General features: G+C 44.3%; 2 protein-coding genes across 2 annotated transcripts in view; both read left to right on the forward strand.

Annotated features, from left to right (window-relative positions):
* Positions 1–6: 6 nt before the first annotated feature.
* cyp39a1 (cytochrome P450, family 39, subfamily A, polypeptide 1) lies at positions 7–16,792 on the forward strand. The gene is made up of 12 exons (XM_029750496.1): positions 7–328; positions 1,741–1,876; positions 2,314–2,488; positions 3,295–3,444; positions 4,017–4,113; positions 7,154–7,249; positions 7,438–7,528; positions 8,298–8,431; positions 8,581–8,676; positions 12,491–12,579; positions 14,852–14,939; positions 15,550–16,792. The coding sequence occupies exons 1-12, from the start codon at positions 152–154 to the stop codon at positions 15,616–15,618; spliced, it is 1,398 nt and encodes a 465-aa protein (XP_029606356.1). The 5' UTR covers positions 7–151; the 3' UTR covers positions 15,619–16,792.
* A 203-nt stretch (positions 16,793–16,995) lies between these two features.
* The window catches only part of rcan2 (regulator of calcineurin 2), a 148,990-nt gene continuing 138,655 nt past the window's right edge, over positions 16,996–27,330 (forward strand). The window contains exons 1-2 of the mRNA XM_029750542.1: positions 16,996–17,254; positions 21,953–22,170. Coding sequence (XP_029606402.1) covers positions 21,955–22,170 — 216 coding nt within the window. The 5' untranslated portion in view covers positions 16,996–17,254; positions 21,953–21,954. The remainder of the gene's footprint in view (positions 17,255–21,952; positions 22,171–27,330) is intronic.

A 27,330-nucleotide genomic window follows, 5' to 3' on the forward strand; every position in this document is an offset into this window, starting at 1 on the left:
AAATTACGCTCTGCCCTTCTTTTAGCTGATTGGATCAGACTGAGAAAGAGACCCCGCTCTGGTTGGCTAATCTTCCTTTCATTTCAACACCCGCTTTTTGCCTCGTTCGAGAGTGAGCTGGAGCGAGCCCTAGGGGTTTCAGACAGGTGTGATGGAAGTCGTAACGTTGGTACTGTCTCTGGTTATCTTGGCTATTTCAGCGCATCTTTTATTTGCCGGAAATTATCCAAACGCTCCACCGTGCATAAAAGGATGGATCCCCTGGTTTGGTGTGGCATTCGAGTTTGGGAAATCTCCGCTGACTTTCATATCTCAAGCCAGAGATAAGGTAACAAACATCAGGTGGTTGGGCTATAGTAAATGCTTTTACATCCTCATTTGATTGTTTATTCTGAATATTACGTTTTCGACCCTATGACCTAATTGTTTATTTGTTCGAATGCTACAGATATCGGCCCACATAATCTCTGAGTTGTGATGGTGTCAACATCATGTTTGATGTCTGACTTTGTGATATCGATGATAATTCATGTTCGCTTCTGCATCCCTGTGTTATACTTTGTCCACCCATCCCTCACACTCTCTCTCTCTCTCTCTCTCTTTCTCTCTCTCTCTCTCTCTCTCTGTCTCTCTCTCTCTCTCTCTCTGTCTCTCTCCCTCTCTCTCTCTGTCTCTCTCTCTCTCTCTCTGTCTCTCTCTCTCTCTCTCTCTCTCTCTGTCTCTCTCTCTGTCTCTCTCTCTCTCTCTCTCTCTCTGTCTCTCTCTGTCTCTCTCTCTCTCTCTCTCTCTCGCCCACTCACACATAAACAATTGTTATTGATCCAACTTAGTTTCGACAAATTCAGATAGGTCTATAAGATATATGGATAGATGATCATCAGCAGATATTGATACCATGTGGCTGTGGGACTCTCAAAGTCCAAGGTCTTTGGTCTCTTCAGGAGCTCACCTCAACCTGCTGAACTCTCTGTCACATATGTGTAATTCAACAAACGTGGGTTTTATTGCCACCATTGTAATTGTAGCATTATCTCCCTAATTCATTAACTGCCTATATCAGCTTCAATCAATGATGCCCCTTCCTAGAAACCATGGGAGAGAACACATGAGCATAAACCCTGACCCTATACACTCTGTGGTGGTAGATTTGCGACACACATGGCAAGTCAAAATGCTGATATTGCCGAAAGAATACATTAAATCAACGAAGGCTGCCACATGCCAAGCTCAGTTCCACTGTAAAGCTAGGAGCAGAATTTGGTGCCAGGCTGCCCACTGCCTTCTCAACTTCATCACGGCCTATTGTTCACTTAGTCATTTATGTAACTGGGCCTTGGGGAGCAAGTTAGCAGCATGTGCTGACCCTGTTGATGCAAACCGTTGTGCTGTGCCAGGGGTTTTGTTATTTGGAGGGGTGGCCAAGGTGTATGAATGGGGCATTCGAAGTCGCACACTGTAGTTATTCAGATGAGCATTCCTGTGATGTAGTGGCGGTTTGGTTGTTTTGTTGTTCAGCTGTGTGTTATTACTATGTTGTACTCATGTTTCAACCTGTTTCAACCTGTTTCACTCCCTCCCGTTTTATTGATCTAATGTCAAATTGATCTAATTATTTAACAAAGTTAATTCTCACAAACGCTGTCAGAATCCCTGATTAGGACTGTTACTGCCACCAGGTCTGTTTTGTTATCAAGACAAAATTATAATGACTATAAAAATATTACAATTTGTATTTTCCAGTATGGGCCTGTCTTCACTGTTGTTGCGGCTGGCAAGCGATTGACCTTTGTGACCCTTCATGAAGACTTTCGCACCTTTTTCATGTCCAAAGATGTGGATTTTGAGCAGGCAGTCCAGGAGCCTGTCCATAACACAGGTGGGGTTTTACTGTGTGTGTTACAGTTTCCTGTGCTGAAACGTTAGTTGACTTTGGCCTTCGCTGGTCCACTTGCCAGTGGTTTCAGCCTTCTCCCCATAGGTTCAGATTACTCAGCTGCCACATTTAACATCTGACTGCAAGTGTTCAGAATTTTTATTTGTAGTAGTAGTAAATAATAAAACAAATTCTCAGTCTTTCTCTGTTTTCAAGAGACATTAATGATCGATGGATTCTTCGCGAGTGTCTTGCGAGTCTGTACTGAAAGATATATCTGACTGTTACAATAACAGAAGCTTCAAGCTGAATGGATTCAATTCACTTTACTTCACTTTAGTTATGTCCAAATGGGTTTAAAAGTGGCATGCGGACAACGCAGCAACACAATAGAAACATAACCAACAACATAATACAGCAATGTGTTTCTCTCTCTGTAGCTTCCATCAGCAAGGACAGTTTCTACAAGTTCCACCCAGCATGCAACACTCTGATCAAGGGCCGTCTGACCCCAGGCAATGTGGCTCAGCTGACTGACCACTTGTGTGAAGAGTTCAACGACCACCTGGAGACGCTGGGGGACCAGGGCTCTGGGGGACTCAATGAGCTGGTCAGGTAAAGTACAGTGTCCCGGGACCCGATACTCAGTCTCTGACTGTATCTGTTCATCCCTTATGGAGAGGAGGGAGAGGTATGGCGAGTGTTCAGTAGGTATGAAACAGGAAAACATTTAGAAAAACAAGTGGCAGGAGTGCAATATGGATCACTGAAAGTGTGTTGTTAGGATTAGTGTTAGGTTAACTAGCATTAGAATACGGTAACTGGCTGTGCGCTGAGGCTGTTTTCATAAGGTTGATCAGCCCCTGGCATGTGACTGTGTAGTCCTATGTATCCTTCTTTGATGAGTAATATACTATAGGGTGCTGCCAATCCTTTGTCCTGTCCACCACACCTATCGTTCAGGTCTCAGGAGTCATTTCACAGCTGAAATAATATTACCTTTAGTGGAAGAACTACCTAAACCAGAATATCTGGACTGACGGACATGACAGGAAGATGAAACATGACAGGAAAGAAAGAATTATGAAACATGTTAGGAGATAAAGGACTATTATGCACTTCTTACATTTGATTGGCTCATCATGTAACAGCACGGTCAGTTTTATGCACTATTACCCTGTATTACACACAACTTTTCACACACGTATATCTCTGGTGACGATCATCACTCAGACAACTCAAGAACCATTTTATGGCGAAAAAAAATGCTGAATTCCTGGTGATGTTACAGTGGTGAGTCTCGTAATGATCTTTTTCCAACGTAATCCCTACACAGCAGTACCGACCTAAAGCCCTCTGACCATACTGACCATTAGCCTCTATAATAGTCTTTGACTCGTCTCGCCTCTCATGTCGGACAGGGCCGTAATGTACCCTGCTGTGATGAGTAACCTACTGGGGAAGTATAACTCTCCAGGCAGTCCCTTTACCATGGAGCAGTTCAAGGAGAAGTTTGCCATCTACGACGAGGGCTTTGAGTACGGCTCCCAGCTACCAGACATGTTCCTCAGGTCAGTGTGGCACAGGCCTGGATAGTCTGATAGTTAGTTGCTGTTTTCAAACTACTGTAGTAGGCAGGTGAATGGAGTGGGATATACATTTCATTGTGTACATTGCTTAGGTGTAACATAAGACAATATAGATTGGACCAATACACTGTATATTTATATTGGACTTCGGCCCTGGCTAATATAAGTTTGTTCAAATGAAAAAAATAAACCAATGAACCAAATTATCCCCACTGTTATGGAAGCAGTATAGAGTTTATTTACTAAGGACTACATGCTTAAAGCAAATCCCAGGAAATGAAGGGCAAAACCTTTGTGTTGAGATGTACTGTACAGTTGGCCTATCTAAGAATAAACAAGACAGTCTGACCAGACTGTTGATTTAGGTAAAAAGCTACCTTTATTGACATAGTGTGGATGTGATACTCATGTGAGGGTAAGGTACAAGGTAGCTTTGGAAAGCGAGCCTTCAGTAGTCGAGTAAAGGAGACAGGATTTTGGAAGGCTGGCCATGTGAGATTAGGCACAAGGCTACAGCACTGAATGTTTTCTAAATAGTTGTATTTTTGGGGCAGGGAATGGGCTAGTTCCAAATGCTGGCTTCTGTCTCTATTGGGGAACATGGTGGTCAAAGCAGAAGATGATGAGACATCCAGTGAATCAGGCAACAGGGTGAGTCCTATCTTTGAATAGAGAACAATACCGTTTTAAATGCTGGATTTGCATATTGGACATTTGACATTTTGACATTGAGTCAAATCTCATAACTCAGCAGTTGGTGTCTGACATTGTCATTTTAATCATTTCGCCAAGGTTGTCTCCTGTAGATGGATGTAATGATAATTCTTTATGGGACGAGATGCACTTTTTACCCACCTTGGCAGTTATCCCAGTTAGGATATGAATCATATTGTCACTCATTCGTTGTCAGCCCTAAAGATTCTCCATATATCATCTTGATAAAGGCTTTTGGTTGATGAACGGCCATTGGACCAGGTGAAACTGTCAGAGCTCTCTACGAGAGGTGGGTGTAGGAGTCAGGCGCAGGAGAGGAGTAGATGGAAAAAGTGTTTAATGAGTCCATCCAAAACATACAGGCCCAGGACCTAAATACACAGTCCGTGAACACCACTAGAATTAACAATCTAGGGAAAAACCTGAATGAATATACATGAACAAAAATAACGTTGCCCAACATAGAAACAGGGAAACAAAAATAAACCCGCACGAAACAAAGCGGGTAGGGAGAAAATAAATACCCACACTAATTAACCTAAACAAGGAGCAGGTGCACAATCAAAACAGACAAGACCAAACGAAAAAGAAAAAAGGATCGGTGGCAGCTAGTAGACCGGCGACGACGACCGCCGAGCACCACCCGAACAGGGAGAGGAGCCACCTTCGGTGGAAATCGTGACAGAAACCTTTAAAATGAACATCCTGATTCCAGAACAGCACCTGTACCAGCCAGCTAAGATTGATCTTACTGATGTTCCTGACCTGCATACTGGTGTTCTAACTTCTAGTTAGTGCAATATTTGGCTCTTTTGTCACAGGTTAGAAGTCATCATGGAATGTTATCCCTGAAGGTGCTACTGGAGGGCATCCTTATGTTTCTAGTGTCCAGGTGAGCCTGATTGGGATTATTGGGTTCACCTGGTTTAGGACTATTTGGGTTCCTCTATGGAACTGGGCCGGTTGCTCAGGTCTCTTGTCTTGTACTCGTGCACTTGCTTTGTTGTTTTTCCTGTGAATACTTCAGTAAGCATTCTGGATTTACCCTCACCTCTGCCTGCTGTGTTTCTCTGCGCCTGGGTCCGAGTTCATACTAGAGTTATTGTCACAGTAGACCTGAGCCAAAAATGGACCCAGCCAAGATTTCTCCGTCATCCGAGGGACACTCCGAGCTCCACCACTTGCGGTCGGCTCTTACTCACCATGGAGCTGTGATTGGTCGCCATGAGGCGCGGCTGAAGACATTGTCGGAGGATTTAGGAACTCTTGTGTTCACTCTGCAGACCGGACAGACGGAAGCAACGTTTGCTGCACCTGTGGTGGTTCCTAACCCTCCACTTTCTACCAGTTCATCGTCTTCCTCCCCTCGGGAGCCTCATCTCCAGGCACCGGAGCGCTATGAGGGGCATCCTGGGAGGTGTCGTGGGTTCCTGGTCTAATGTTCGCTGGTCTTCGAGCTGCAGGCATCAACGTTTCCCACCGAGCGTTCCAGAGTGGCATATGTCATCGCCTTGCAGGTCCGGTATCCCGTCATAGTTCTCAATTCGGCTCTGGTTCCCCATCATATCCTTCAGAGGAGCCGGGGCAATTGGGACGTACGAGACTTTCTGTTCTGGAGAGAAGGCGCAGGATTAACGAGCAACGTTGCCTTTACTGTGGACAGTCTGGACATTTCCGGGCCTCCTGTCCCGAGCTGATGGGAGAACGGGATGACCCGTCAGTAAACGGGAGAATACTGGGGAGTCAGATACAGTCTCCAGCTGCCGACATGGCACGCACCTTGCTTCCGGCCAATCTGCGGTGGGACAATGGGCAGTTGAACATTTCTGCTTTCATAGACTCTGGGGCTACCGGCTGTTTTCTGGATTGCACATTAGCTCGCCAACAGAGGCTGCCACTCACTATGCTGGACACTCCATTGTCAGTCACTGCACTGGATGGTCAACCCCTAGCGTCTGGGAAGGTGAAGCAACTCACCATGCCTATTCAGCTACGAGTTCTGGATGACCATGTGGAGCTTATCCAGTTTCATCTGGTGAACTCTCCTGAGCTTCCCCTGGTTCTTGGACATCTGTGGCTTTCCACCCATAATCCTCAGATTGATTGGCCTTCGGGAGAGTTCTGAGATGGAATCCTTCATGCCAGTTCACCTGCCAGTAACTCTCTCCAGACCTTTCCGGTCCTGCTCGTCTGGAGACTTCCGACTCTCCTGTTCCTCCAGCTGGGAGTGACAAGCCTGATCTTTCCCGCGTACCTCGGGATTACTGGGATTTGGGTCAGGCCTTCAGCAAACAAAGGGCCAGCAAACTACCTCACAGGCCCTACGATTGCGCCATCAACCTCCTGCGTCCAGGCCAGATGGTCTGGCTGTCTACTAGGGACCTGCCTCTACGCGTGGAATCTAGGAAGTTGGCACCCCGGTACGTTGGGCAATTCAAGATTCATCTTCATCTTCCCCGGTCCATGAGGGTTCATCCCACCTTCCACATCTCCAGACTCAAGCCTGTGGTATCCAGTCCCCTGGTTCTGGCCACTCGGCCTCCACCTCCGCCTTGCATGATAGCGGGACAGCCAGCCTACACGGTGCGACGCATACTCTGCAACCGTCAGATTCGGCGGGGGACTCAGTATCTCGTGGACTGGGAGGATTACGGCCCTGAGGAACGGTCCTGGGATCCGGCCCGGGACATTTTGGACCCCGGACCCTTTTGTGATTTACGTCGATGTTCAGTTACCCCTGGTGGAACGTCAGGAATACTTCAGTAAACATTCTGGATTTACCCTCACCTCTGCCTGCTGTGTTTCTCTGCGCCTGGGTCTGAGTTCGTACTAGTTATTGTCACATCTTTAATGAATAATGAGGATGATAGATACCATCGTATACTTATATAGTGAAATTTCCAAGGGAATGAAATGTATGAAGTCTGTATTTCGCCTAACCTCATTGTAAATGATTGTATGTATGGCATTTTTGCAGACGTTGCTGCAACACCTTGTCACCTTAATCACAGATAAATTCCTGCCCAACTATGGATTACTGATGTTATGGGCATCGCTTGCCAATGCAATTCCAGTGAGTAATTTTTACAAATCTTATTACGGATAAGCAGGGGCATCGTTTATATATGAATTAGATTTACGATCGCTACTCTTCACCTTCATCACCTGAGTTTTTAATCTGCCAGATACTCTAGTTAATTGCCATTTAAATTGGTTTGATTGGAGATATCATAATTCTGATATAAAATGTATTTTGTTTAGATTACCTTCTGGGCTGTAGCCTTCATCTTATCCAATCCCACAATTTACCAGACAGCCATGGAGCAGATCAATGCAGCACTCAAAGACCAAGGTGTGAGCTACACTACGCTATCGCTCCTCTGTTTTATAGCCTCCCACTGACACATGCCCCATTAGCTTCTCTAACCTGCTGCACAGTATGTGAGGTCCTGATGACCTGGGGTAGATTGGGATATGGTGGTGGATGGAGTATTTTTACCTTGGTAATGAATGTATGTGCCATTTGACAGTGGGGTTTTGCTGAGTAAACTTATGGCTGATTCTAAGAATTCAATGATGTTGTTTTTGGCCCTGGTGTTACCATGACTGGAGATCTTAACACATACAATGGAAGATTAAGCAGTACGGTAATTGTGCCACATTGTCTCTCCATCTCATTTCGCTTCAGTCTGACTATATCCCTAAACCTCCAGTAGGTGTCAGCAGTAGCTCAACACTCACCTGTCACACTTTTGAAGGCAGAAGTCCTGTTTCTAGGGAGTTCTAATGATTATGCTCAGTGGTTTCAGTAATCTGAGAAGACTATATTCATGACATAGTAATTAAGTGAATTTTCAATAATCGTCCCCTTTGAGACTTTCAATTATACTTACATATGCATATCTTCTAATGAAATCCCACGGAATCCTAATGGGTCTGATATCTAATCATACCAGCTCAGTGATGCATACTGAAACAGCACAGCTTCTTCTCATAAGCTCAGTGGTAGACGGTTGTATCTTGTCAGTAGGTGTGTGGTAGTGTGTGTTGGTGTGTATATCTCACCACGTGTGTGTGTGTGTGTGTGTGTTCGTTCCGCCGTGTGTGTGTGTCCATGACAGACACCAGGAAGACCAAGGTGACCGCTGAAGAGCTGCAACAGATGCCCTATGTGAAGTGGTGCATCCTGGAAGCCATCCGGCTTCGGGCCCCTGGAGCCATCACACGCAGGGTGGTCCGACCCCTCAGGATACAGGTGGGCCTCCTGACCCCCGATAGACTCTGACTCTGACCCCCGATAGACTTTTTCAAGCCTCTACATCCCCTCAAAGTCAAGCCTTAATTTCCATAAATGATACAGTATATGTAAAGTGGCGTGCATATGTGTGTATTCCTCTCTTCTAGAACTACATAATTCCACCAGGGGACTTGTTAATGGTGTCTCCTTACTGGGCCCATCGGAACCCACATTACTTCCCTGAACCAGAGGAGTTCAAACCGGTAAGTACTAGACTAGACCTACCATATTTACCTTAAATTATATGGGATATTAACCTAATGATGAAGGGGATGCTCTCAAGTCAGTATTTCAACTTGGTGGGGCACAGTAAATACATGGAAAGGTAGTGAGTTGGATATTTTAGGGCACACACAAACCCACCTTAACACACAATAGCTGTTGCTGTAGCATGTCTTTTGCATTTTTCATGTGTGTGTGTGTGTGTGTGTGTGTGTGTGTGTGTGTGTGTGTGTGTGTGTGTGTGTGTGTGTGTGTGTGTGTGTGTGTGTGTGTGTGTGTGTGTGTGTGTGTGTGTGTGTCAGCCTCCCCTGAGAGCCGGGCCGGAGCGTGCGTCTGCTCAGGCTTCCGACAGACTTCTAATGTAAAATGAATGACACTCGGTGGTAGGGGGGGACATGACATTTATCACCGCAATTAACCTCCTCTGTTGCTTAGTATCCCCCTACCTGCAGACAGAAGAAATGCACTTGTATCTTCCACAGGAGTGCATTCCCGGGTCACTGACTGTCTCCCTCATCCTTCTCTCTTAAAAACAGACTAAATATTTGAAGCCCCACATGCCTACGCTGCTGCAGTATAAATGGACTTTGAGAGCATTGGTAAATAATGCTATTTCTCGTCCTGCTTCAACAGTGCGGATGAGGGTGCTTGAAAACCAGGGCACGTATTTAGCCGCTTGACATTTTCCGGAAAGGAGAGCTTTATTTCTGTTTCTGTGACATGGAAGAGTAGGTCAAAGGTCTGGGCTGTGAGGTAAACTGCAGCAGTGGTCAGAGACTGCAGGCGATTTAGTGAGTCAATTAGAGGTTGACCGATTATGATTTTTCAACGCCGATACCGATTATTGGAGGACCAAAAAACCGGATACCGATTAATCGGGCGATTTTTTTATTTTATTTGTAATAATGACAATTACAACAATACTGAATGAACACTTATTTTAACTTAATATAATACATCAATAAAATCAATTTAGCCTCAAATAAATAATGAAACATGTTCAATTTGGTTTAAATAATGCAAAAACAAAGTGTTGGAGAAGAAAGTAAAAGTGCAATATGTGCCATGTAAAAAAGCTAACGTTTAAGTTCCTTGCTCAGAACATGAGAACATATGAAAGCTGGTGGTTCCTTTTAACATGAGTCTTCAATATTCCCAGGTAAGAAGTTTTAGGTTGTAGTTATTATAGGACTATTTCTCTCTATACCATTTGTATTTCATATACCTTTGACTATTGGATGTTCTTATAGGCACTTTAGTATTGCCAGTGTAACAGTATAGCTTCCGTCCCTCTCCTCACTCCTACCTGGGCTCGAACCAGGAACACATCGACAACAGCCACCCTCAAAGCAGCGTTACCCATGTAGAGGAAGGGGAACAACTACTCCAAGTCTCAGAGCGAGTGACGATTGAAACGCCATTAGAGCGCACCCCGCTAACTAGCTAGCCATTTCACATCGGTTACACCAGTCTAAACTTGGGAGTTGACAGGCTTGAAGTCATAAACAGCACAATGCATTGCGAAGCGCTGCTGGCAAACGCACAAAAGTGCTGTTTGAATGAACGCTTACGAGCCTGCTGCTGCCTACCACCGCTCAGTCAGACTGCTCTATCAAATCCTAGACTTAATTATAACATAATAACACACAGAAATACGAGCCTTAGGTCATTAATATGGTCGAATCTGGAAACTATCATCTCGAAAACAAAACGTTTATTCTTTCAGTGAAATACGGAACCGTTCCGTATTTTATCTAACGGGTGGCATCCCTAAATCTAAATATTCCTGTTACATTGCCCAACCTTCAATGTTATGTCATAATTACGTAAAATTCTGGCAAATTAGTTCGCAACGAGCCAGGCGGCCCAAACTGTTGCATATACCCTGACTGCGTGCAATGAACGCAAAATGACACAATTTCACCTGGTTAATATTGCCTGCTAACCAGGTTTAAAAATATATACTTCTGTGTATTGATTTTAAGAAAGGCATTGATGTTTATGGTTAGGTACAGTCGTGCAACGATTGTGCTTTTTTTCGCAAATGCGCTTTTGTTAAATCATCCCCCGTTTGGCGAAGTTGGCTGTCTTTGTTAGGAAGAAATAGTCTTCACAGTTTGCAACGAGCCAGGCGGCCCAAACTGCTGCGTATACCCTGACTCTGTTTGCAAGAGAAGTGACACATTTTCCCTATTTAAAAGAAATTCATGTTAGCAGGCAATATTAACTAAATATGCAGGTTTAAAAATATATAATTGTGTAATGATTTTAAGAAAGGCATTGATGTTTATGGTTGGAGCAACGTGTACCTAAGCGATTATATGCAACGCAGGACAGGCTAGATAAACTAGTAATATCATCAACCACGTGTAGTTAACTAGTGATTATGATTGATTGATTTTTTTATAAGATAAGTTTAATGCTAGCTAACAACTTACCTTGGCTTCTTACTGCATTTGTGTAACAGGCAGGCTCCTCGTGGAGTGCAATGTAAAGCAGGTGGTTAGAGCGTTGGACTAGTTAACCGTAAGGTTGCAAGATTGAATCCCTGAGCTGACAAGGTAAAAATCTGTCGTTCTGCCCCTGAACAAGGCAGTTAACCCACCGTTCCTAGGCCGTCATTGAAAATAAGAATGTGTTCTTAACTAACTTGCCTAGTAAAATAAAGGTCTAAAAAAAATATTAAAAAAAGAAAAATTAAATAAGAAAATCGGCCAAATCGGCATAATGGGTTGTGGACCATAATGCTATGTAATAACCACTAACTCCAGGCTAGTAACAGTAGCCTTTCTATGTCACGTTGTATAAATTATTGGAGACAGGCGCAGGAATTCGTATTAGGGGGGGGTTTAATACTCCACCCAAAATATACAACATGCCATGAAAAGGCACGGGACGAAGCCCAAAACAAACAGGTATACAAAAACACAGGGATTTAATCCAAACAAAAGAGCGAGGTTAAACCTCTAATAAATACACGAAACGAGACCCGTAATAACAATACACGGGACGGGACCCGTAATAACAATACACGGGACGGGACCCGTAATAACAATACACGGGACGGGACCCGTGATAACAATACACGGGACGGGACCCGTAATAACAATACACGGGACGGGACCCGTAATAACAATACACGGGACGGGACCCGTAATAACAATACACGGGACGGGACCCGTAATAACAATACACGGGATGGGACCCGTAATAACAATACACGGGACGGGACCCGTAATAACAATACACGGACGGGACCCGTAATAACAAGTACACAATACACGCAGCACGAAAGCCGAAACAACAAAGCACAGGTACTGACAAGACCAACGGACATGGAACAATAACCGACCAGACACTGGTGAACAGAGGGCACATATATACAATTACCAATCAGGGGAAATGGGAACCAGGTGTGTGTAATGAGACAGTTCAGTGACACCTAGAGGCCGGTGATGTAGACCTCCGGAACTGGTGCACGGAAAGAGCAGCAGTACCGGGGGAATCTGTGACATTCTAGTATTTTCTTATGACACACAGTGAAATTGGTGGACAGTTGCATTTTGGAACACTACTTCCAATCTACAAGTACAGCAGAGAATCATTCAGATGGTTTGAAATGACTGGTTGAAATCCATTCACTGCTCTCAATGTAAAATGAAAAAACGTTCAAAGCGATCCAAACTTCCCTGTTCATGTGGTTTAAAATAGTATAGGTCTGCTTGAAGCCCTTTTCTAGGATATAAATAAAACTGAAGTTTTTTCTGAAATAAAATCTCTTCTCTCTTCCCACAGGAACGATGGGAGAAGGCAGATTTAGTAAAGAATGTCTTCTTGGAAGGGTTTGTGGCATTTGGAGGAGGCCGAAACCAGTGCCCAGGAAGGTTAGAAAAACAGACATAATGTTTTTTTATTCAGAACACACACTAGAGTTTTCGCCCCTATCTGGGATACCTACTGCAGCCCTCATCCTCCACATACAACACCCGTTCTGCCAGTCACATTCTGTTAAAGGTCCCCAAAGCACACACATCCCTGGGTCACTCCTCTTTTCAGTTCGCTGCAGCTAGCGACTGGAACGTGCTGCAAAAAACACTCAAATTGGACAGTTTTATCCCATCTCTTCATTCAAAGACTCAATCATGGACACTCTTACTGACGCTGCCTTGCGTGATGTACGGTTGTCTCTACCTTTCTTGCCCTTTGTGCTGTTTGTGCCCAATAATGTTTGTACCAAGTTTTGTGCTGCTACCATGTTGTGCTGCTGCCATGTTGTGTTGCTACCATGTTGTTGTCATGTTGTGCTGCTGCCGTGTTATGTTGCTACCATACTGTGTTGTCATGTGTTGCTGCCATGCTATGTTGTTGTCTTAGGTCTCTCTTTATGTAGTGTTGTAGTCTGTCTCTTGCCGTGATGTGTGTTTTGTCCTATATTTATATTTGAAATCCCAGCCACCTGTCCACGCAGGAGGTCTTTTTGCCTTTTAGTAGGCCGTCATTGTAAATAGGAATTTGTTCTTAACTAACTTGCCTAGTTAAATCAAGGTTAAATATAAATAGTAGCTACTACCATCCTGCTAGTATCCATTCTCTTGCCAATCCAGCTAAGTAGAATTGAATCTGTCAGACAATGAATAAGGTATCGTATTGGATATGGCTTCCATGTATGATTTTGGGGGCGTTTTTTCGAGCCCTATTTTGCACCAGTAAAATAAGCATTGATAGCAATTTGTGAAGATCAATATCCCACAGACCACAGGCATATTATGTGGGTACTACAGTATTATTGCTGGTGTGTCTTACCCTGTCCTCCAGCCTCCTGCTGTGTCTGTCACTGTCTCTGGGGAGGTGGCTAGCTTGGGGCTCTGGGTTTATATAGTTTGTATGGCTGTGCTGCGCTTTTGCCCCTGAATGTCAACCCTCGGGTCCTCTGGGGCCCTGACTGGGACATCAGCGGTGGCCCAGAGCGGCCGGGTGCGGCCAGGGGGACGGTGTGACGTAAGCAGGGAAAAGATCAGGGCATGTTCCCAGCTGCACAGCAGGATCAAAGACACAGGCGTACTTTAGAGTGGGACTGACCTGTGACCCCTTTCTCTAGGACACACACAGACATAGTCATAACCTATGCATATTCAGACATGCTGAAAGAAATGGCAATGATATGCAATGTATTAACTCAAACAGAGAAAGTATGCTTTGTCAGTTGCACTGAGCAGACAGGCTACAAAGTAAGCCTTTGCGCTGGCTCACTAGTGCTCACTCACCACTGAGTCTTATTGTCATGCTAGAGCTAGCATCCTGCATCTCAGTGGTTAATTCACACAGGAGGCCGCTGAAATGACCACAGCCAGGGTACAGTGGTGGGAGGAGCGAGGGGAGAGGCACAGAAATAACTATGGGGAGCTTACCCTGTATGACACTCCCATATTTCATTCTTCCCATCCACCAATCCAGTCTAGTTTGATTCTGATGATATTAGGAGATTGTCCCTGTGTCTGCGTCACTGACACAATGCCCCGGTATGACTCACAGCAGTCTGAAGCAGTCTTCCAGGTTATGATCACTGAGAAAGACCAGCACACAGCTTTTTCTTAAGTCCTCTCTACTGCTAATTCTCTTTACTTCTGTCCTTTTCCCTAAAGCCCTGTTTGTTTTTCTCTCTCACTCTCTTTCAATCTCTCTCTCTCTCTCTCTCTCTCTCTCTCTCTCTCTCTCTCTCTCTCTCTCTCTCTCTCTCTCTCTCTCTCTCTCTCTATCCATTCTCTTTCTCACTCTCTTGTCGGAGCACTGTGCTGTTTCAGCAGTGAATGTAGGAGAGGTAAAATGACACATTGGAATCAAACGAGCACCAGCCCCTACACCTTTCATTTCCTCTCTTCTTGTTGTGACAGCTCTGGGTTAGCCGGGAATGGCACCTCCATTGTGTCTGATAACCTGCTGAAATGCTAACAAAGATAATGCATCAAAGGAGAGAGTCTCTCAGTAAGAGAGACAGATGAAAAGGATGACTGGATCCTATCACATTGCCTTGAGTGTATGTTACTTTCTCTGTCGGAGCTTACTGTTGTGTGTGTTAGGTTAGTTTGATATCACCAGTTGTTGTTTGTTTTTGGAGAAGTTAACATGTTAATCATGTGTTTTTAATTGTATCAACAGGTGGTATGCCATAATGGAACTCCAGATGTTTGCTGCCTTGATTCTCTTCAAGTATGATGTCACTCTCATGGACCCGTTGCCTAAACCTGTAAGTTTGGAAACGACTTTCTCATTTTATGGGACTTTGAAAACATACATTAATTTAAATACTAATATTGAAGTCTCTAAAGTTAAATACTGTAGTGTACTGTAAGGGAAATGTTAATGTTTGTGCTGTTCTATAAACCAATTTCTGTGTTCATGCAAGTGGTTGACTGAACAAATCCTCACATCAGTAGCTGCAATTTGGCAGTACACCCATACCTTGTTTTGAGAACGAACGAACAATATCTCAGTTTCAAGGTCTCAGCTTAGAGAGAAGAAGCCTCTTGAGGTGTTGGTCGGTCACATGTTATGAAACAGTATTGGTCGGTCACATGAATGAAACAAAACGGTAAATGATGAATTAATTATGCTAAATCATGCAAATATAACTTGTCTGTGTATAGCGCTAATATGAGACAACTGCTGGGTCTGCCCAGGCAGAGCTCCTGGTTGACATGTGTACTATGGTCCATTGAGTTGGTTGGAACCTCTCCAGCGCGCTGACAAATAAACAATGATTCATTTAATGTTGACTTTGAATGTCCCTGTGTAAGCATTTCCATGACAGTATCACTACCAATTACTTCCTATCTATAATTTTCTACTCTCCCCAGAGCAATCTCCATCTGGTAGGGACCCAGCAGCCTGAGACTCCCTGCACAGTGCAGTACAGACACCGGTAGAGCTGGTCTGCCCTGCCCAGCAATGCCACACAAGGGCACTGTGCTCTACAATCCTGCACAAACACCTGCCAAATAGTTTTAATCAATGGAGCTACTTTCAGGAAGTTATTTAAAAAAGAGCTTAGTAAAAAAAGTTATTTTAAAGAACTTATCTAGAACTTATATAATGATACTACTTCTGAAAATGCAGGAGATAGTGGAACCGTCTTCAAATGAATTGGTCTTTGCCTTTTTATTATTTTCACCCCACCAAGAGTGTTTCTAACCGTACGGTCCCTTCCTGCCCAGTCCAACACCTGATTATGGATTTGTACAGACATCGATCAGTATCTTGTGATGTAATAGAATATAATCCGATATTTTCTGTATGGGTCAGAATCTATTCACTGCACGTGGCATCAGTATGAAACCTGTATTGTATTTATGCACTGTTATTACTATGTACTGACCATCTTATATACGGCATCATCATATGGCGTCATACCTCACTTTATGAACACAGTCTGAGGTTGCTTTGCCTCAATATAGGCCAACTAGATCTGGCTTGTCTTAATAAAGGGTTAAATAAAAATAAAGGCAGTGCTATTTTTACACCATATAATGTAGCCTTAAGTTTGACGCTTAATTCTACTGGTATAGACCATCTCAAGGCCAGCCTGCTCTTAGATGCCCAAAACAAATACAAACTATTCTGAAGTGTGAAATCAGTGTGCACGCATATTGATGCAATTGTAGCCTAGTACAAAGGAATGTTGATCGATCGGCCCCTGAGATTGTCAGTGATGGCCATTAGTGGACAGTGGTCTATTTGAATAGGTATGGATCTGTCCATCACAGGTTTAGACCTGTTTACAAGAGGAAATATGTCTGCCTAATCAAATGGTCTTGTTGATGTGAGAGAACAGTGCTGAAGATAAGAGGGTGATTAAGGTTAGAAAGTTAGGCTACTGGACACACTTGAATGTTTTATGTGATAGACCATAATGTTTTGTTTTTTATTAATCAATTATTGATAGCCTGTGTTCATTCATGCACACAGTAAATGCACTGACAGTTTTGGTTATGCATTTCAAAATGGTGATGAATTATTACTAATAGGCCTACAATAAATGCATGGCAACTGTTTCAAATGTCCGTGTTCAATGAATAAAAACATGCCGAAAGGGCTAAAATATTCCCAGACAACTGACGTTTATAAATGATACCAATCATCAATTTAGGCTACCTGAGTAAACTGAGAGACGTAGGAATCTGTCATAACACATGTTTGATTTGATTCGATATGAAGCCCGCAAACACCCGCAAGGACGGCTACCTGCTGAAAGAGCCGCAACATCCATCCCGAAGCCCCGCAAAGCTCTGACGTAGTCTCCACCTCTGTTAACTAGACACTCCGCTCTCTGGTAGACTATTGGTCAAAGAAAGCCCCCTGTGGACATAGCTGTATTTCATTACTGGGTAACAAACATCATTTGGATGCCGGAGGACAGTCATTGGTGAGTCAAACTGTCTGCAAAAAAAACGTCAGGAGATTATCGGCGCGCAGCTGGAATGCAAGGTTGATTCACAAAGAAGAGTGAGGAGGTAGAGAGACAACGCCGAAGACGCCGCAGTCGGACGGAATCACACCGCACAGGTAGAGAGAGAAGCGATGGCGACTCGGGTTTCGCATATCGCGTTTCTATGTGGAACATTGACAGTAGCCTAATGCAAACAAGTGTGTCGCCTGAGTTGCATTGAAGTTGTTGGGTGTATAGGGCAGTGACAGCGGGTGGGAAAGTGCTCGAACTTGCATGCGAATGACTTTCACCGAGACTTGACTAGAGGTTACAATGGGATTTTGTTAACGGTGATGATGGGATTGTCCTGTCCCCAAAAATAGGCAGATTTTAGGCTAACGTAAGCAATATGATTTTCTTTAAATGTATTTAGTTTAGCCATCCATTTATGTTGCCTGGAAATTTAGAGGTTATGTAGCCTAACTCCTTTTCCCCAATGTAACCCCTTTGATGTTTTAGTGACATTGACCGTTTCTGAGACCGAAATACCACCAGTCAACGCAACGCGTCTCTTTGAACATCATTGACAGCCACTCTTGACTTTACAAGCAGTTTAAAAAACCTCCAAAATAATTGTCTGTTCATCTTGAATTATTGTTCAGCATCCTACTGGAAAAGTAGCCTAGATGTAGTCAATAGATGTATAGCGTACTGATAGATTGTATAAGACCTGAGGTATGATTCAGTTGTTTCCACTATTCTTCCCCATGATAAAGTTGTGTTGTTCCGACAGCCAAAGAACGGTCCCTCCAGACGTTCTCCCTCTGACACCAACAGGTTGCTATTGGTAAAACCTCTGCAGATATGACTCACTGAAAGTGTGAATGAATAGGTCTGCCTCGTGTTGCTGCTTCCTGTGGGGATACGTATTATTGATCTAGCTGTTGCATAGACTGTCAGTAACTAGCTGAGAATTCTTCTCCACTCCACGAAGTTTAGAATGATCAGCTATTCGGTAACTGAATGGTTTGCTGAAGTAGATTTAACATCGAATACGTTCAGTAAGCAATATTGCATGCCACTTTTTTATAAACTGGGTGGTTCGAGCCAGGAATGCTGATTGGCTGACAGCCATGGTAAATCAGACCGTATACCACGGGTATGACAAAACATGTATTTTTACTGGTCTAGTTATATTGGTAACCAGTTTCTAATAGCAATAAGGCACCTCAGGGGGTTTGTGATATATGGCCAATATACCACGGCTAAGGGCTGTGACCAGGCACTCCGTGATGGGTCTTATTGCTTAATTATAGCATCGTAGCAATTGTAGCCTACATGTTTTTCCTTTGTACCTTGATATGATTGATGGTATGTTAGCTTCCCTGTGGCTCAGTTGGTAGAGCATGGTGTTTGCAATGCCAGCATGGTGTTTGCAACGCCAGTGTTGTGGGTTCGATTCCCACGGGGGCCAGTATGGAAAAAAATTATAATAATGTATGAAATGTATGCATTCACTACTGTAAGTCGCTCTGGATAAGAGCGTCTGCTAAAATGGAAATGTAATAACTTCTTTCATCAGATAATTTTATGAACAAAAGGTTATCCTTATCAAGCCATATGGTGCCAGCTTCATCACCACCACTACCATCCATCCCTCTTTCACTCTCTCTCTATCTGTGGGATAGAGCAGATAAGCATGTTTCTCCCATGAGATCAGTGAAATGGAACAATTGACAATTGGAATGTTCCACAATGGGCCAATAAATATAGCCTAATTATTTTAGTCATTGACCTCGTGGTTTGTCTAATGTTCCTTGCCTCTAAGTTAGTTTGTCGAACAGTAATTTGATGGTCCATTGATTCCATTCATAATGACAGATCATTTGCATTAAGCCTTGTTTATCATTCTGATTATTTGGAAAGTACAGTTCTTAATTAATGTATTCAATGTAATCAGTCATCTTTCATCTGCGATGATGAGTAAACAAGCATACAAGTGACTAATGGGAGTGGCATGGAGAGACAGACAGACAGACAGACAGTCAGACAGACAGACTGCTGCACCTCAAAGGCTGTTGACTCACGGTTCTGAATGCATCATTCTATTCTCTGGACCTGTTCCACTCTGACTGTCAAACCCAAACTCATATCCTCTTCAGCAGAGACGTGTGTGTGTGTGTGTGTGTGTGTGTGTGTGTGTGTGTGTGTGTGTGTGTGTGTGTGTGTGTGTGTGTGTGTGTGTGTGTGTGTGTGTGTGTGTGTGTGTGTGTGTGTGTGTGTGTGTGTGTGTGTGTGTGTGTCAGGGGAGAATGGCTGCCCCCTCCCATTGAAACCATGGAGGTTCAAGGCCGACAACAGCCCTGCAGGCATTGTTAGCAGAAAACAGGATCCCCATTAGAGTGAATGTGGTGAATCTTCTTGTAAATATCATTTTTTTTCATCAAAGACCATAATTGCTTCTAATACACCAGATGTACTGTATGTTCTTGAACAGATTATTTAAAAAACGCACACAGAAGAAGTTGTAAGGATAATTTAGTTGCTAATGGCAGCCTGTAGTAACCCGGTCGGCCTTCAACTTGAGTTAATCAATGAGAGGGGACAGCACTGAGCTAGCCTGCACATGTTATGTCTCCATTAGACGCCATCACAGATAGAACAATGACACAGATATTTCACCGGATTTAATGTGAAGCATACGGTTGGTGTTTTCAGTCACTACCAAATATGGTGATGAGAGGAAGCCCAGTGGCTGGCAGTGGGAGGAGATGGAGCGAGATGGATTTTGGTCGACGTTCTGCTCATTTTCTCATCAATGAAACATTTGATCTCCATACAGTTTTCAGTTTCCAAAACTAGAATCTGTAACAAACAGAGTGGACTGCGTTTTGTAGACTTTACCCTTTGCCAAAGTTTCAAAACAAATTGCGTTGTTTAGAAGGAATGCAAGGGCGAATTGGGTTATTGCACACAAGCAATTCACAGAGTAGGCGTTCCCTAACGGAAATATGCAAATAAATGATAGAACACGCCAATAGGATCTCACTGGCTCGTGTTTGTCTCTGCCCACCTCCTTGCTTATTCTGCCCACTATGATTAATTTGCTCCCATTAGAAACCACAGACTCTGGTCTATCTTGGGTTAGTTATAAAAATCTTTGACGCCATCTTAACCGACTTCATTTGGCTTCAATGCGCTATTGAGTCTTCACAGAGGAATGAATAGTGTGACTTGATCGATGGCTTTGTCCATTCATATATACAGTCGTGTGTGTGTGTGTGTGTGTGTGTGTGTGTGTGTGTGTGTGTGTGTGTGTGCATGCGGGAGAGAAAGAGAGCATCCGTGTGTGTTCTTGTTTTGTCTCTCCTAACAGCCTTGTCTCAGACCACAGGGCACAATGCTCATATTGAAATGAAATAGGGCCCTGTCTGTCTGGAACACTTCAATTGAATCAAGTACCCCAGCAATCTGTAGATTTCATTAGTGTTGCAGCTATTTACAACAGCGTTTACACAGGCCAGGAATGATCCAGACAGCCACAGTCGCTATCTATAGCCTTTTGTGAGTGTGTGTCCACAACAGTGTATTTGTGTGTGTGTGTGTGTATATTTGTGTGTGTCCACTGTCCATAACAGTGTGTTTGTGTGTGTGTGTGTGTTTCCACTGTCCATAACAGAGTGTGTGTGTGTGATGTGCTGATCCTAAAATAGCCACGGGGTGTGTGTGAGTATGAGGCTGTTGGTGACAGTGCAGGCTTGCCAGCCGACTGGAGATGTCAGGGTCTATTAATGACAGGGAAACCGTGACAGGCACCTAATTCCTTCACGTCTCCATATCACCTTCTCACCTCTGTTGTATCTGCTCTACTCCTCTACTCCACCTCTCTCCATCCTCCACTCTCACCCGCCAATCCTCCTCTCCACTCCTCTCCTCTATCCCTCCTTCCTTCCATCCTCCAGTCCTTCCCTCATCACACCTCTGTGGGATCACCCATCTCTAAGCCCATCACCTAACCTTTTGGCAGAGTATTAGTGGCCTGGGCCAGAGGTTAACATCTGTTGTCTTGGGGTTGGAGAGGTTGATTTGATTTTTTTTTATTTGATTTGTTAACCCTCTCTATTCTCTCTCTCTCTCTCTGTCTCTCTCTCTCGGTCTCTCTATTTCTCTCTCGGTCTCTCTATTTCTCTCTCTGTCTCTCTCTCTCGGTCTCTCTATTTCTCTCTCTGTCTCTCTCTCAGTCTCTCTGTCTCTCTCTCGGTATCTCTATTTCTCTCTCGGTCTCTCTCTCTCTCGGTCTCTCTATTTCTCTCTCTATTTCTCTCTCGGTCTCTCTATTTCTCCCTCTGTCTCTGTGTTGTTGTTTTAACTGCCTGTGGAGGTGGACTGTTTTAGAAGTCATCGATGGTTGTGAGAACAGATTCATCAGGTCACCATTAATACGCTGTCTGACAACACTTTCCACTCTGTGGCTATGGAATGAATCCTGTCAGGTGCACTTCAGATATATGGTCAAATATATAGATGAGGAAGAGAGGAGGGAGAGGTGGGAGGACAGGGGTTCACAACCAAGATGATGTCATAGTAAAACAATCTGTAAGGTTAAGCCTCAGAACACGTTTGTTATTGTAGAACAAGAGCTAAAGATACAGCTAGTCCTGTGTGTATTTAACTGAGTGTGAGCTCTGTGTTCAGTTACATCAGTGGTCAGTTAACCTTCAAGTGAACTGGTGTGGAGGAGAGTTTGACTGTCCACTTCTTCCCCCTAGGAGCCGTCACAGCATTTGGACTGAGCACACCCATATCTCTCTGTCTCTCTCTCTCTTTCTCTGTAGCCATGAAGGGGGATCATTTATTTTCCAACCTGAGAAACGCCACGTTCTACCAGCGGGTCTACCTACTGGGGGGCGAGGAGCTGCTGGTACTGCAAAGCACTGTGGGACATCCCGCGCTGGGCGACAGCTTCCACCAGATCACCGACTTCAACGACCTGCCCACCTCCCTTTTCGCCTGCAACGTGGACCAGTCTGTGTTTGAGGATCAGGAGGGCAAGGTAAGGTCAAACCACTCTCTTCTTATTCACAGGGGAGAGAGTTGCTCAATGTCCCCCTGCTATTTTCACTTAGGCCTAGTTGGTTCTCTTGTTTGGCTTCTTGTCTAAGGAAAAGTGATTCAAGGTGATAAAACTGTAAAGGTCACATTGTCCATGAGATTGACCTTGTTTATCCTCCTGGTCCATGCGTGCACCACTGTTCTTGTTGTTTATCTTATGATTGTTTTCTTGGTACTGTATTTATTGGTGCCCTCTGGTCCGCATGGCATAAAATTGATTCATCTCAGGGGCGGTTCATCTTCTGAGGGCAATTGAGGGCAATTTGCCCTTGGCAAAGAAACACACAGTGAATATCTCTCTGGCCTACTGTACACCACTCTGTGTATGCCTGGCAGCCATTTTCTACATTTATCTGGTGTCATCTCTCCCTGGCCGTCTTCGTACTCAACGCTGTCCTCATAATCCACCATTACCCGGGGTTGGCCTGTCAGGCCTGTTATGTCATCCAGTTTCCCCCGAGTGGCGCAGCGATCTAAGGCACTGCATCTCAGTGCTAGAGGCGTCACTACAGACACCCTGGTTCGATTCCAGGCTGTATCACAACCGGCCGTGATTGGGAGTCCCATAGGGCGGCGCACAATTGGCCCAGCATTGTTAGGGTTTGGCCGGTGAAGGCTGTCATTGTAAATAATGATTCGTTCTTAACTGACTTACCTAGTTAAATAAAGGTTAAATAAAATAAATAAAAAATCCAGCTGAAGTTGAGATCAAAAGCTGTGCCTCTAGTTATACATTATTTTGACTGCTATCATGGCAGGCAGTGGTTTTGATATGTGGCTGAGGAGTCCTAATAGATGTCCACAGGGCCATATAACTTGTTGGAAGTTCTATCTGGTGCTCTGAATCTCAGCATCTCAGAGGTCAAGGGTCATTGTCGTTTGAGTGTCAACAAGGGCTCTAAAGTGTGACCATTTTGGTTGCATATGCTCCTAAATATTTAGCTGTGCGACCTGGAAACACAAACACGGTGTTCCCCACCCCAATTGAATTTGTTATTGTTGTAATGATTTGTTCTACCGTTGTTTCTGAGTGCACTAGAGTATAAAGCGAGTGCATATTTGTTAACATCATGGTTGTACCGCAGCGAATCTAACGGCTTATTTCTAGCCCCAACAGTTTACAAGATATGACACACATCTACAAAATGATCTTCCTATGGCGGATTGGCGGGCCGCATTTTACATTCAGAAACCATGTCACGGGTCGTTCTAAAACTTCTCGCGGCCCATTTGTGTACACCTTGTTCCGTCATGTTACTTCATTAGCTAGCTAACGAACAACCTGGTAACTTTACTATCTGGGGGCACAGAAAGAAAGGAAAGGGATAGCTTCTTCAGGAGATCACTGATCATAGCAATGAATGACTGATCTCTTGCATGTCATCACTAACAAACAGGGTGTTCTTAAAGAGACGGTGTACAAATGTCAATGTAATGCATCTCAATATAGTGCTTTTCCACAATGCAGACACCTAATATTCCACACATGACTTTGTAAGTTCAATGACAGTTATTTGCGTAATTTTAGCTTGATATAATAAACACATGTATTTAAATGGTTACATTAGTTTCTAGGGCACAACATGTGCTTCAGAAGTAGCTAGAATACATATAGGCCCCAATATAGATTATACAATACCAGTCAAATGTTTGGACACACCTACTCATTCCAAGGATTTTCTTTATTTGGACTATTTTCTACATTGTAGAATAATAGTGAAGACATCAAAACAATGAAATAACACATATGGAATCATGTAGTAACCCAAAAAAGTGCTAAACAAATCAAAATATATTTTATATTTGAGATTCTTCAAATTAGCCACCCTTTGCCTTGATGACAGCTTTGCACACTTGGCATTCTCTCAACCAGCTTCGTGAGGTAGTCACCTGGAATGCATTTCAATTAACTGGTGTGCCTTGTTAAAAGTTAATTTGTGAAATTTCTTTAAAGTGTTTGAGCCAATCAGTTGCGTTGTGACAAGGTAGGGGTGGTATACAGAAGCCCTATTTGGTAAAAGACCAAGTCCATATTATGGCAAGAACAGCTTGAATAAGGAAAGAGAAAATACAGTCCATCATTACTTTAAGGCATAAAGGTCAGTCAATCAGTTTCTTCAAGTGCAGTCAAAATACCATCATGCACTATGATGAAACTGGCTCTCATGAGGACCGCCACAGGAAAGGAAGACCCAGAGTTACCTCTGCTGCAAAGGATAAGTTAATTAGAGTTAACCAACCTCAGAAATGTGTATCCCAAATAAATGCTTCACAGAGTTCAAGTAACAGACACATCTCAACATCAACTGTTCAGAAGAGACTGCATGAATCAGGCCTTCATGGTCGAATTGCTGCAAAGAAACCACTACTAAAGGACACCAATAAAAAGAAGAGATTTGCTTGAGCCAAGAAACACGAGCAATGGACATTAGACTGGTGGAAATCTGCCCTTTGGTCTGATGAGTCCAAATTTGAGATTTTTGGTTTCAACCGCTGTGTCTTTGTGAGACGCAGAGTAGGTGAACGGATGATCTCCGCATGTGTGGTTCCCACCGTGAAGCATGGAGGAGGAGATGTGATGGTGTGGGGGTGCTTTGCTGGTGACACTGTCAGGGATTTATTTAGAATTCAAGGCACTCTTAACCAGCATGGCTACCACAGCATTCTGCAGCGATACGCCATCCCATCTGGTTTGCACTTAGTGGGACTATCATTTGTTTTTCAACAGGACAATGACCCAACAGACCTCCAGGCTGTGTAAAGAGAGTGATGGAGTGCTGCATCAGATGACCTTGGCTCCACAATCACCCCATCTCAACCAAATTGAGATGGTTTGGGATGAGTTGGACCGCAGAGTGAAGGAAAAGCAGCCAACAAGTGCTCAGCATATGTGGGAACTCCTTCAAGACTGTTGGAAAAGCATTCCAGGTGAAACTGGTTGACAGAATGCCAAGAGTGTGCAAAGCTGTCATCAAGGCAAAGTGTGGCTACTTTGAAGAATCTTAAATATAAAATATATTTTGATTTGTTTAACACGTTTTTGGTTACGACATGATTCCATATGTGTTATTTCATAGTTTTGTTGTCTTCACTATTATTCTACAATGTATAAAATAGTAAAAAAATAAATAAAGAAACACCCTTGAATGAGTAGGTGTGTCCAAACTTTTGACTGGTACTGTATCTCAATCGATTTAAAAAAAAAAATTCTGGTGCTCCGATATGTTATGTTGTGGGGTCCTAACTTTTAAAACATTTTGAGCCCTGGTGTCAACACATATCAGAGACCTTGACCTCGGCTCCCCCTCGTACATCAACAGACATTTTTCTTGACGTTTGTGAGATGAAAATAAAAAAGACTAAGAGAGTGAGTCCAGTCCACTCCCTCTGCTTTTCTACTGAATGTGGACATACTTCCTGAGGCTTTCTCATCGAGAACTCTTTGCTTCACTGTGTCCTGTTGTTGTCGGTGTGTGCTGGGGAGCATTGGTCTTCTGTGCCCCTTTCTGGAGCAGAGGTCATGTGAACAGAGCAGAGGAACTGTGCTAGTCAGGTCTTTCTGCCCCAGTAAACAGTCCCATTTCCAGCCCCAACACCAGCTCCATCCTCTTACCAAGCCCCGTCCCAGCTCAAGCCCCAACACCAGCTTCATCCTCTTACCCAGCCCCATCCCAGCTCAAGCCCCAACACCAGCTCTATCCTCTTACCCAGCCCCGTCCCAGCTCAAGCCCCAACACCAGCTCCATCCTCTTACCCAGCCCCATCCCAGCTCAAGCCCCAACACCAGCTCCATCCTCTTACCCAGCCCCGTCCCAGCTCAAGCCCCAACACCAGCTCCATCCTCTTACCCAGCCCCGTCCCAGCTCAAGCCCCAACACCAGCTCCATCCTCTTACCCAGCCCCATCCCAGCTCAAGCCCCAACTGCAGCTCCATCCTCTGCCCCAACCCCATCTCCAACTTCAACCCCAGCTCCAACCCCAGCAGCCCCAGACCCAGCCCCAATCCCCTCCCTGCTCCAAGCCCCAACCCCAGCAGCCTCATACCCAGCCTCCGGCACCAGCTCCAGCCTGCGTCAGTCAGAGAAGAGACATTAGCTGGTCGACCACACCGCTGCTTTGATCCTCATGCAGTGCGACAGCTGCAAACAGAAGCCATTCCTCCAGGACAGCGGCAGGCTAAAGGTGATCCATCACTCATGAGTCACACATACTGACATACACACGCCTGGACACGACTGGACTGGCCTCTTGGGACTGGACTAGACTGGGTTGGGATGGTATAGGATAGGCTGTCTCTTAGAGTGGATAATGGGAGGAAGAAAAGCAATGAAGGGAGAGGAGAGGAAAGGGCAGGATATTAGGTCTAAGGATAGGAGGGAGGGAGGGAGGGAGGGAGGGAGGGAGGGGAGGGGAGGGGAGGAGGGAGGGAGGGAGGGAGGGGAGGAGGGAGGGAGGGAGGGAGGCATTTGACTGACATGACTTGAGTGACGGTAATATACGTAAAACATACACGTTGCCATGACAACCACTTTAAGCATTCCATTTCCCTCAATAATGAGCCCTAATGAACCTTAACATCAATCTGCCAGTGAGGCATCATCACCCAGGGCCTCTGCTTCTACTGACTGATCTACCAGGGTGAAATCAGTCCAATATTTGTGTGAAGCGTAGTTTCTGTTTGTGCACCCGAGCCAGAATCAATTTAACAGGCTATGTGATAAGATTACTTTGATGAAAATCCCTGGGTGATGAATCATGACTATTTATAGCTGCATAGTGTTAGCTATTAGCCTGTCTCTAATAATAGTTCAGTCTGTCTGGGGACTGGGGGTGGAAAATCAGTCAGTCCTAAAGCCCCAGTGGGCTGCAATGGAATTTGGTGTCATTATTGGCCCCCTCGGTTCCAAGTTCCAACGACTTGATTTACCTCTAAGTGTCCTCTCAGTTGAGGCTCCAGACTGTTTCCAGGACCAGGGGTTAGACAGACACTTTTAGAGCTTAAGGATATTTAAACCAGAGATTTGCACCTCCAAGACTAATACTAAATTGGATGGAGTCCCTGGTTCCATATGTGTGCCACATAGTTTTTCCTCTCGTCCCT

The sequence above is a fragment of the Salmo trutta genome, chromosome 1, assembly GCF_901001165.1.
Source record: "Salmo trutta chromosome 1, fSalTru1.1, whole genome shotgun sequence".
NCBI classification, from domain to species: domain Eukaryota; kingdom Metazoa; phylum Chordata; class Actinopteri; order Salmoniformes; family Salmonidae; genus Salmo; species Salmo trutta.